General features: G+C 42.6%; 1 protein-coding gene across 2 annotated transcripts in view; it reads left to right on the top strand.

The window, feature by feature from the left end:
* rab28 (RAB28, member RAS oncogene family) overlaps positions 1–12,770 on the top strand; it is a 49,543-nt gene that overhangs the window by 6,131 nt on the left and 30,642 nt on the right. For both annotated transcript variants that reach the window (XM_051072505.1, XM_051072506.1), the window contains exon 2: positions 184–280. In XM_051072505.1, coding sequence (XP_050928462.1) covers positions 184–280 — 97 coding nt within the window. The remainder of the gene's footprint in view (positions 1–183; positions 281–12,770) is intronic.

Below are 12,770 nucleotides of genomic sequence, written 5' to 3'. Positions count from 1 at the left end.
TGTGTGAATATTGTTTGGTAGGCAAATACTATGCAAAGAATCGAGGTTTCTCCTTTATACTGAAAGCATTTTCTTTTCAAAACACTTAACTACTTTAAATGACATATTTTCAGCCCTGTTGATTGGTGCAGAGGTGTTCGGGCACTCATTCTCTGCCTCTCTCCCTTTGTCTCTCTGTTTCAGACATCACTCGCCACCAGATTTGCACAGGAGGCCTTTGGGAAGCAGTACAAACAAACCATCGGCCTGGATTTCTTTCTGAAGAGAATAAGCCTACCAGGTGAGACACCTTAATAATCTTTAGGGAGTGTTCGCTTGTTTGGAGGCTCGGCGCGGACACGCGTGTTGCACAAGCACGTAGCAGCAGACTGCAGACTTGTTAAGTCAGTATAATACTAAGGATATGTACTTGGCAAGATGGCATTTAGACAGAGTAGCTTGAGTGTTACTGTATGACAAATAAGCGCCATTTTGGATGCTTGTGTGTACTTAACATTATCAGAGTTAAAAAGAGCCAGAATATTTAGTGAAAGTCTAACAAAGAGGCCTGTTGTTCCACCATCACTTTCTGTCATATTTTTATTTCTCATATTTTCTTGTCTCACCATTTCCAGGCAGAGTTTATTCTTCAGGTTAACTCAGGAGCTGAATGTGTCTTTTCTGGTAGCTCCTCATTGTAGAGAGTCTGCCACTTCTCAGGGTTATTCACTCTGAAAGCTCTTCTCTCCAGAGCAAACAGCACACTTTTTTTTTTCGACTCCACAAGGCCAATGGACAGCTTATGTCCAAATGGGCGAGCCTTGCTCATAATTCTGTGGGCACAGTACAGAGTAAATACATGAACATTTTATGTCCATATCGCTGATCCCCAAGTTCAACTGATCTTTGTCCTGCACCACATAAAACATTCATGTTCTTATTTGTTTATGTTGAACCCGCAGAAATAAAGCCACACTCTGTATCCCCCTTAGATCTGTAAAATAAATGTTTATTGACTAATGCTATATTTAGACCACATTTTTACTTCCTACCATGTGAAATGGGGATTTTCTGCATTTTAAATGGCATATCTCAAACTCTGCCAAGGCCTAAGCTCCAGAAATCTGCAAAGTGGCTCCATTCTTTCATTACTAATAAAACAACATTAAGCAAGGGCAAATTAAGTGCTAAAAGTAAAAGTTATGCTGATTTGTGAGTTGGCTGAAGGATTCTATTTTGATTTTGTGTCAGTTTCAGCTTATGAGACTTAGGAGAACTAAACCCCCAAAAATGTTGTGGTGGAGTCAGAATGAAAGAGCCAACGAAAAGCACAGGCTGGGCTCAACTCCTTTAAACGAACTCGAACAAATGCTGTTAATCGTTTGACTTCTCCTTCCAGTAAGTTTCTTTCCTGAAATAAGCACCGATCGCTCAAGTGTTAAACCGAGAGCTTTGTATAAATGTAGTGTATGACTGTATCACTGGGGCAGCAACAACACTGGGTCCAACACTGGAGTTGTTAAATGGCCCATTTTCTGGGGAATTGGGTGTTGATGAGCTGATGAAGAGGAGGGTGGCTCTGCGAGCTGGGTGGTCCCAAACTTCGTTGGGACCCCCACCCTGCCTTGTATCGGAGAGGTTGTGTGGCTCTCTGGGTCTCTATGGGGCTGTAAGGGTCTTTTGCAGCAGGGGGGAGAGTAGCCTATAGCCAGCGCTGGCCCCTCTCTCCATGAAGGCCCAGCTTGTCAAACTTAATGTACATTTTCCAACGCAGGGAGAGGTGAGGCGAGGCCGACTGGCACACAACAGCCTCCTCTGTGTGTGCTTTTTATAACAATACCTCTTCCAGATGTCCCTGCCAAACCAATGAGGTACAGGCGGTGAAGGGAACTGACTAGAGGTGAAATTTACTTGATAAATTCTGTCAAACTCAAACTCTCGGAAGCTGCTTTCTCCGCGTCAACTTCCATGTCACATCTAATCAACATGCTCCTTTTTTTAACCTTATTATCAGAGCTAAGGCCTGTCTATCAGACTCACAAGTGCAGTCTCTACTTCTTTCAAAGTGTAAGCAGAAAAATGTCTGTGCTGTTGAGTCAGCGTGAATCTCTGAAACATAAATAAAGCTAGTGTCTGAGGATGGGTGGGGATGGCTCTTTAACCGTTATTCATTGCACTCCACAGTGCAGCTTTACATTGACACTGTATAGTCTAGATGTAGTGACTGTGAACCTCAGCGTTTCCTTCCTTTGCTTTAAAAAGGGGACTTATGAAGGGGTTGAGTCGTCCAGCCGTGTCCACAGTGCATGCTCTGCTCCCCATCGCTGCTCCAGCCCAGCGCAGGGCCCTCATCACACCAACATAAACTCCTCGCTGTCTGGTCCTCCCTCCTCCTCCTCCTCTTTTTTTTTTTTCAACCACCCCTTTCATTTTCCAGAGGAAGAAAATATTTATTTGGATTTGGTTTTTGTGCCCGTCTTTCTCTCTCCCCCTCTCTCATTCACTCCTTCGTTCTCTTTCCACAGGCACAGGGACAAGAGTCTTCTTTTCGTCTTATTTTGTGTTTAATTATTGCTATTTTCCTTAACAGCACATAATTCTCCTCACTTTCCTAACTTGGCAGGAAATGGCACAATGCAAACAGCTCTTCCCAGGCTAATAAGAAGTCATTTCTTTACTGCCAGAGTATTGAGAATGTTTAAATTAGAGGGTAAGTGTACCTATTCATCCCCCTCAATCTCTGGGCTGGATATTCTTGGATGTGAGGTGAGGGTGACCTGCCAGGCAAGAGCGCTTAGCATGAAAGATTAATCGCTGATTTATTGTTTCCATTATGTATATCAACAACATGGACTTTTATTATAGAAATCGCTCACCTAAAATACAGGCTCCAATTACAGCTGACTAGTTATTTCCTCAGGATTACGAGCTTTGTTAAAACAAACAAGTAAATGATTAAAAAGGACTAAAGAATCCACAATGGCAACCCACAAACTTCAGCAATATCACTTTTTTTTTGCTCATTTTAAATGATAGATAAGATGAAAGATAAGATGAATTAAAGCTGCGAGCAGCGTTGAACGGGCCCTCGCACCCGGCGCCCGTCGGGGGAGCGGCGACCGCGGGACCCCGGCAACCGCGGGGTCAACGCAGGTCGCAGGGCACACGCTGGCGTAACAGTTCACACTTCCCAGATGTAAAAATTTTAAATAAAAGCTTTTACGCTAATTATTTTCTGTGATAATATTTTTCAGAGCTCATCATCTGTGACAGCTCTTGGCTCTCTTGACTGTAACCTCCCTGTGGCAGCTTCTCACAGACTCAATCAACTCCTCTTCCCCTCCCCCCTCAAACACAAACACAAACACACACACACACACACACACACACACACACACAGATACCCCCTCCCAAAAGGAGATAAAACTCAGTTTTAACTTGAGTTTACAAGCTTTGAGCTTTGAGCAAAAGCATTTTTTTAAGTTCTGTTATTGGGTGCATATATAAATCATTTATGCTTAAACAAGGCTTATAATGAAGTTATTTGAACAGTGAATATCTCATCTGCCTAAAGTCAGGGCGAAGCCACTAACCAGCTGTAGGGATGGGTATCATTAGGATTTTATCTTTATCCATACAGACCCCTATCAGTCCAGCTCAGACTGTTACTGGTTTAAGAGAGTGAAGTTTATAGCAATTTGCAAAATTTGGAGATTAGTGACAAACTAACCAGTTAGACTACATACAGACAAGCTTTCATTTTAGCTGTTAGTAACAGTTTGCCATGAGCTTAACCAGCGTGCTGTGCTTCCTGTTAAACATGTTATGAGACTGTGGACAAGGCTGAAAATATTACTTTACTAACTACTTGCCGAACAGGCGCTTTGACAAAGAAAAGGTAAAGGCCAGCAGCTTTTACTTTTCAATGCACTTGTCGTCAACTTGAGTGGCTTATATTCAGCTGGTTCACCTCGACGCCCGTGGACCTAGTGCACTTTTCCTGTCGCCGTACACTGAGTAACACGAAAAAATCAGCTGACCCCGTGTGAAATTTCCTAACTGATCAAAACCAAACTGTAAAGACAGCATCAATCCACGCTCAGCTTTGGTCAAGGGGAGACATATGGGAGAAGATGAGTAGAGAGATGGAAAGAAACAGAAAGGGTGATGGAGAAAGATTACATGAATTCAAAATAACCTACAATTCCTTAAAATTAATTTGAAGCCAGTTAAATTTTTTGAGCCAGCTTTGACATCTGCAGATATGAGTTTCTGAAGAGGGGCCTGCTGAGGTTAGATGTGCTGAATAATATCCATTTTCATATCAGAAAAAACACTGCATTAAACATTGTCTTAGCTCACTGAGCTGAGGTCAACAGGTAATATAACCAACCTGTGAGGTGGCTCACCCCCGTAAGATAAACACATAAATGATCCCTGATAGAACCGATAATTAAAGGCACATCAGTGACAGGGAATGCTATTAAAACTAAACTATAAACTGGTGACATTAACTGCAAAAGAACATTTTTATTGATACATTTCAGGTAGAATTTAGTTTTCAATAAGGAAAATGCTGTAAGAAACCTGAATTTGTTGCAACAAATTTAAAATAAAAGCTTTTATGCTAATTATTTTCTGTGATAATATTTTTCAGAACTCATCATCTGTGACAGCTCATGGCTCTCTTGACTGTAACCTCCCTGTGGCAGCTTCTCACAGACTCAATCAACTCCTCTTCCCCTCCCCCCTCAAACACACACACACAGACACACACACACAGAGACCCCCTTCCAAAAACCCATCAAAGAGTAATACAATGGCTCCATCTGTAGGATAAAGTAGTGAGTCGCAACAGGAAGTTACCCCAAAATCTGAGGTTTCAAACAGGAAGTTGGGTTTCCGAACTTTGACGGGCCAGAACCGGCACACGCTTCGACCCAAACTCACAATTTTCGGAGCCAGTCTTCCAAAAATTGTCAAGGAGGGGCTGACAACATTTGAAGTGAATCTGGTCACCCGTCTAGAAACTGGACATCACACTATAAAATATGTCATTTCCTGCTATAAATAGGTGGCGCTACAACAATTGTATGAATATTGACATATGGATGTGTGCAGATAGGTACCATTAACAATCCTGTAAAGTTTGATGCAGTTTGGACAAAGTATGGCCGAAATATAGCAAAAATAAAGCAACTTCCTGTTTCGTGGCGAGTAATCGAACTTTGAGGGGCCATAACTTCCACGCCCTTCAACAAAAACTCAAAATCTGCCGCAATTTAACATCGTCTATGTCTTAAGAACATACTATTAAGTTTTGAAGTCAATCGGATAATGCGTCTAGGACTAGTTCGCGTTCAAGCGACCCCTGGAAATGGCCAAAAACACACAATTTTTTCACCTTCCGGTCAAAATAAAAATACTTTCTGTTGGGTTTAGAATATGGCTCCAAGAGACTTTTTGGTGCGTCATGGGATGTTACATATGTGTGCAGATTTTCAGATTTTTAGGCGCAACGGGCTTGAGGGGCTGTTCCGTTTAAAAATGTAGGTGGCGCTACCGAGGGCATTTTACCACGCCCATGCTCAAGACCCCTAAATTATTAAATTTTTCGCCGTGCCTGACGCGTCTGCAAATTTTGGTAAGTTTTCACGCATGTTAAGGCCCTCAAAAAGCCGATCTAAGAGGCGGAAAAAGAAGAAAAAAAATAATAATAATAATAATTAAAGCTGCGAGCAGCGTTGAACGGGCCCTCGCACCCGGCGCCCGTCGGGGGAGCGGCGACCGCGGGACCCCGGCAACCGCGGGGTCAACGCAGGTCGCAGGGCACACGCTGGCGTAACAGTTCACACTTCCCAGATGTAAAAATTTTAAATAAAAGCTTTTATGCTAATTATTTTCTGTGATAATATTTTTCAGAGCTCATCATCTGTGACAGCTCTTGGCTCTCCTGACTGTAACCTCTCTGTGGCAGCTTCTCACAGACTCAATCAACTCCTCTTCCCCTCCCCCCTCAAACACAAACACAAACACAAACACACACACACACACACAGATACCCCCTCCCAAAAGGAGATAAAACTCAGTTTTAACTTGAGTTTACAAGCTTTGAGCTTTGAGCAAAAGCATTTTTTTGCAAGTTCTGTTATTGGGTGCATATATAAATCATTTATGCTTAAACAAGGCTTATAATGAAGTTATTTGAACAGTGAATATCTCATCTGCCTAAAGTCAGGGCGAAGCCACTAACCAGCTGTAGGGATGGGTATCATTAGGATTTTATCTTTATCCATACAGACCCCTATCAGTCCAGCTCAGACTGTTACTGGTTTAAGAGAGTGAAGTTTATAGCAATTTGCAAAATTTGGAGATTAGTGACAAACTAACCAGTTAGACTACATACAGACAAGCTTTCATTTTAGCTGTTAGTAACAGTTTGCCATGAGCTTGACCAGCGTGCTGTGCTTCGTGTTAAACATGTCATGAGACTGTGGACAACGTTTGAGCCAGCTTTGACATCTGCAGATATGAGTTTCTGAAGAGGGGCCTGCTGAGGTTAGATGTGCTGAATAATATCCATTTTCATATCAGAAAAAACACTGCATTAAACATTGTCTTAGCTCACTGAGCTGAGGTCAACAGGTAATATAACCAACCTGTGAGGTGGCTCACCCCCGTAAGATAAACACATAAATGATCCCTGATAGAACCGATAATTAAAGGCACATCAGTGACAGGGAATGCTATTAAAACTAAACTATAAACTGGTGACATTAACTGCAAAAGAAGATTTTTATTGATACATTTCAGGTAGAATTTAGTTTTCAATAAGGAAAATGCTGTAAGAAACCTGAATTTGTTGCAACAAATTTAAAATAAAAGCTTTTATGCTAATTATTTTCTGTGATAATATTTTTCAGAGCTCATCATCTGTGACAGCTCTTGGCTCTCCTGACTGTAACCTCCCTGTGGCAGCTTCTCACAGACTCAATCAACTCCTCTTCCCCTCCCCCCTCAAACACACACACACAGACACACACACACAGAGACCCCCTTCCAAAAACCCATCAAAGAGTAATACAATGGCTCCATCTGTAGGATAAAGTAGAGAGTCGCAACAGGAAGTTACCCCAAAATCTGAGGTTTCAAACAGGAAGTTGGGTTTCCGAACTTTGACGGGCCAGAACCGGCACACGCTTCGACCCAAACTCACAATTTTCGGAGGACTTCTTCCAAAAATTGTCAAGGAGGGGCTGACAACATTTGAAGTGAATCTGGTCACCCGTCTAGAAACTGGACATCACACTATAAAATATGTCATTTCCTGCTATAAATAGGTGGCGCTACAACAATTGTATGAATATTGACATATGGATGTGTGCAGATAGGTACCATTAACAATCCTGTAAAGTTTGATGCAGTTTGGACAAAGTATGGCCGAAATATAGCAAAAATAAAGCAACTTCCTGTTTCGTGGCGAGTAATCGAACTTTGAGGGGCCATAACTTCCACGCCCTTCAACAAAAACTCAAAATCTGCCGCAATTTAACATCGTCTATGTCTTAAGAACATACTATTAAGTTTTGAAGTCAATGGGATAATGCGTCTAGGACTAGTTCGCGTTCAAGCGACCCCTGGAAATGGCCAAAAACACACAATTTTTTCACCTTCCGGTCAAAATAAAAATACTTTCTGTTGGGTTTAGAATATGGCTCCAAGAGACTTTTTGGTGCGTCATGGGATGTTACATATGTGTGCAGATTTTCAGATTTTTAGGCGCAACGGGCTTGAGGGGCTGTTCCGTTTAAAAATGTAGGTGGCGCTACCGAGGGCATTTTACCACGCCCATGCTCAAGACCCCTAAATTATTAAATTTTTCGCCGTGCCTGACGCGTCTGCAAATTTTGGTAAGTTTTCACGCATGTTAAGGCCCTCAAAAAGCCGATCTAAGAGGCGGAAAAAGAAGAAAAAAAATAATAATAATAATAATTAAAGCTGCGAGCAGCGTTGAACGGGCCCTCGCACCCGGCGTCCGTCGGGGGAGCGGCGACCGCGGGACCCCGGCAACCGCGGGGTCAACGCAGGTCGCAGGGCACACGCTGGCGTAACAGTTCACACTTCCCAGATGTAAAAATTTTAAATAAAAGCTTTTATGCTAATTATTTTCTGTGATAATATTATTCAGAGCTCATCATCTGTGACAGATCATGGCTCTATTGACTGTAACCTCCCTGTGGCAGCTTCTCACAGACACAATCAACTCCTCTTCCCCTCCCCCCTCAGACACACACAGACACACACACACAGAGACCCCCTTCCAAAAACCCATCAAAGAGTAATACAATGGCTCCATCTGTAGGATAAAGTAGAGAGTCGCAACAGGAAGTTACCCCAAAATCTGAGGTTTCAAACAGGAAGTTGGGTTTCCGAACTTTGACGGGCCAGAACCGGCACACGCTTCGACCCAAACTCACAATTTTCGGAGCCAGTCTTCCAAAAATCCTTAAGTCTGTCCTGACAACATTTGAAGTGAATCTGGTCACCCGTCTAGAAACTGGACATCACACTATAAAATATGTCATTTCCTGCTATAAATAGGTGGTGCTACAACAATTGTATGAATATTGACATATGGATGTGTGCAGATAGGTACCATTAACAATCCTGTAAAGTTTGATGCAGTTTGGACAAAGTATGGCCGAAATATAGCAAATTTAAAGCAACTTCCTGTTTTGTGGCGAGTGATCGAACTTTGAGGGGCCATAACTTCCACGCCCTTCAATGAAAAGTCCGAAACTTTTGCAATTTAACTTCGTCTATGTCTTAAGAACAAATTATCAAATTTTGAAGTCAATCGGATAATGCGTCTAGGACTAGTTCGCGTTCAAGCGACCCCTGGAAATGGCCAAAAACACACAATTTTTTCACCTTCCGGTCAAAATAAAAATACTTTCTGTTGGGTTTAGAATATGGCTCCAAGAGACTTTTTGGTGCGTCATGGGATGTTACATATGTGTGCAGATTTTCAGATTTTTAGGCGCAACGGGCTTGAGGGGCTGTTCCGTTAAAAATGTAGGTGGCGCTACCGAGGCCATTTTGCCACACCCATGCTCAAGACCCCTAAATTCTTAAATTTTTCGCCGTGCCTGACGCGTCTGCAAATTTTCAGGAGTTTTGACGCATTTTAAGGCCCTCAAAAAGGCGATCAAAGAGGCGGAAAAAGAAGAAAAAAAATAATAATAATAATAATAAAGCGCGAGCACCGTTGCACGGGCCCCCCCTCGCCAAAGCTGCGAGCAGCGTTGAACGGGCCCTCGCACCCGGCGCCCGTCGGGGGAGCGGCGACCGCGGGACCCGGCAACCGCGGGGTCAACGCAGGTCGCAGGGCACACGCTGGCGTAACAGTTCACACTTCCCAGATGTAAAAATTTTAAATAAAAGCTTTTACGCTAATTATTTTCTGTGATAATATTTTTCAGAGCTCATCATCTGTGACAGCTCTTGGCTCTCTTGACTGTAACCTCTCTGTGGCAGCTTCTCACAGACTCAATCAACTCCTCTTCCCCTCCCCCTCAAACACAAACACAAACACACCCACACACACACACACAAACACACAGAGAAATACCCCCTCCCAAAAGGAGATAAAACTCAGTTTTAACTTGAGTTTACAAGCTTTGAGCTTTGAGCAAAAGCATTTTTTTAAGTTCTGTTATTGGGTGCATATATAAATCATTTATGCTTAAACAAGGCTTATAATGAAGTTATTTGAACAGTGAATATCTCATCTGCCTAAAGTCAGGGCGAAGCCACTAACCAGCTGTAGGGATGGGTATCATTAGGATTTTATCTTTATCCATACAGACCCCTATCAGTCCAGCTCAGACTGTTACTGGTTTAAGAGAGTGAAGTTTATAGCAATTTGCAAAATTTGGAGATTAGTGACAAACTAACCAGTTAGACTACATACAGACAAGCTTTCATTTTAGCTGTTAGTAACAGTTTGCCATGAGCTTAACCAGCGTGCTGTGCTTCCTGTTAAACATGTCATGAGACTGTGGACAACGCTGAAAATATTACTTTACTAACTACTGGCCAAACAGGCGCTTTGACAAAGAAAAGGTAAAGGCCAGCAGCTTTTACTTTTCAATGCACTTGTCGTCAACTTGAGTGGCTTATATTCAGCTGGTTCACCTCGACGCTGGAGGACCTAGTGAACTTTTCCTGTCGCCGTACACTGAGTAAGACGAAAAAATCAGCTGACCCCGTGTGAAATTTCCTAACTGATCAAAACCAAACTGTAAAGACAGCATCAATCCACGCTCAGCTTTGGTCAAGGGGAGACATATGGTAAGATTACATGAATTCATGTAATCTTCTTTGAGACTACAATTTCAGACTTAACTAAGTCATTCACTAGTGTCTTGGCAGCGTTTATGGGTTCTTTAGACAGGTCTCTAACTGGTTTTCTTTCCAGGGTCATTGAAATCTTTGGCTTCCTACCTCTGCCAGGCTTGTTCTGCACAGTGTGGCTCTCCTTGAATTTCTCGGTGACGCTTCTCATTTGAGTTCTTGACGCTTGGAAATGCTGTTATAACTTTGTATATCCTTCTCCTGCTTCCTAAGCATCGACAATTCTTCAAGTCTACAGTGATTTCCTTAGTTTTTGGCATGATGCTTTCTCAAGTGACAGCTCAAATCTTAACTGAAGTTTTTATACCGCGTGTAAAGCAGCTCTTGGCTCTCCTGACTGTAACCTCTCTGTGGCAGCTTCTCACAGACTCAATCAACTCTTCTTCCCCTCCCCCCTCAAACACAAACACAAACACAAACACACACACACACACACACACACACACACACAGACACACACACACAGAGACCCCCTTCCAAAAACCCATCAAAGAGTAATACAATGGCTCCATCTATAGGATAAAGTAGAGAGTCGCAACAGGAAGTTACCCCAAAATCTGAGGTTTCAAACAGGAAGTTGGGTTTCCGAACTTTGACGGGCCAGAACCGGCACACGCTTCGACCAAAACTCACAATTTTCGGAGCCAGTCTTCCAAAAAATTCCTCAAGGAGGGGCTGACAACATTTGAAGTGAATCTGGTCACCCGTCTAGAAACTGGACATCACACTATAAAATATGTCATTTCCTGCTATAAATAGGTGGCGCTACAACAATTGTATGAATATTGACATATGGATGTGTGCAGATAGGTACCATTAACAATCCTGTAAAGTTTGATGCAGTTTGGACAAAGTATGGCCGAAATATAGCAAAAATAAAGCAACTTCCTGTTTCGTGGCGAGTAATCGAACTTTGAGGGGCCATAACTTCCACGCCCTTCAACAAAAACTCAAAATCTGCCGCAATTTAACATCGTCTATGTCTTAAGAACATACTATTAAGTTTTGAAGTCAATCGGATAATGCGTCTAGGACTAGTTCGCGTTCAAGCGACCCCTGGAAATGGCCAAAAACACACAATTTTTTCACCTTCCGGTCAAAATAAAAATACTTTCTGTTGGGTTTAGAATATGGCTCCAAGAGACTTTTTGGTGCGTCATGGGATGTTACATATGTGTGCAGATTTTCAGATTTTTAGGCGCAACGGGCTTGAGGGGCTGTTCCGTTTAAAAATGTAGGTGGCGCTACCGAGGCCATTTTACCACACCCATGCTCAAGACCCCTAAATTATTAAATTTTTCGCCGTGCCTGACGCGTCTGCAAATTTTGGTAAGTTTTCACGCATGTTAAGGCCCTCAAAAAGCCGATCTAAGAGGCGGAAAAAGAAGAAAAAAAATAATAATAATAATAATAATAATAATAATAATAATAAACAGACCGAAAACAAGAGGTCCTTGCAACTCGTTGCATGGCCCGTTGGGCCCACGCAACTCGTTGCTCGGCCCTAATAATAATAATAATAATAATAATAAACAGACCGAAAACAAGAGGGTCCTTGCAACTCGTTGCATGGCCCCGTTGGGCCCACGCAACTCGTTGCTCGGGCCCTAATTAAAGCTGCGAGCAGCGTTGAACGGGCCCTCGCACCCGGCGCCCGTCGGGGGAGCGGCGACCGCGGGACCCCGGCAACCGCGGGGTCAACGCAGGTCGCAGGGCACACGCTGGCGTAACAGTTCACACTTCCGAGATGTAAAAATTTAAAATAAAAGCTTTTATGCTAATTATTTTCTGTGATAATATTTTTCAGAGCTCATCATCTGTGACAGCTCTTGGCTCTCCTGACTGTAACCTCCCTGTGGCAGCTTCTCACAGACTCAATTAACTCCTCTTCCCCTCCCCCTCAACACAAACAAAACACAACACACACCACACACACAGATACCCCTCCCAAAAGGAGATAAAACTCAGTTTTAACTTGAGTTTACAAGCTTTGAGCTTTGAGCAAAAGCATTTTTTTTGCAAGTTCTGTTATTGGGTGCATATATAAATCATTTATGCTTAAACAAGGTTATAATGAAGTTATTTGAACAGTGAATATCTCATCTGCCTAAAGTCAGGGCGAAGCCACTAACCAGCTGTAGGGATGGGTATCATTAGGATTTTATCTTTATCCATACAGACCCCTATCAGTCCAGCTCAGACTGTTACTGGTTTAAGAGAGTGAAGTTTATAGCAATTTGCAAAATTTGGAGATTAGTGACAAACTAACCAGTTAGACTACATACAGACAAGCTTTCATTTTAGCTGTTAGTAACAGTTTGCCATGAGCTTAACCAGCGTGCTGTGCTTCGTGTTAAACATGTCATGAGACTGTG

Source organism: Lates calcarifer, linkage group LG8, assembly GCF_001640805.2.
Source record: "Lates calcarifer isolate ASB-BC8 linkage group LG8, TLL_Latcal_v3, whole genome shotgun sequence".
Taxonomy (NCBI): domain Eukaryota; kingdom Metazoa; phylum Chordata; class Actinopteri; family Centropomidae; genus Lates; species Lates calcarifer.
Note: the sequence above shows the minus strand (reverse complement) of the source record. Positions and strands in the feature narration are given on the sequence as shown.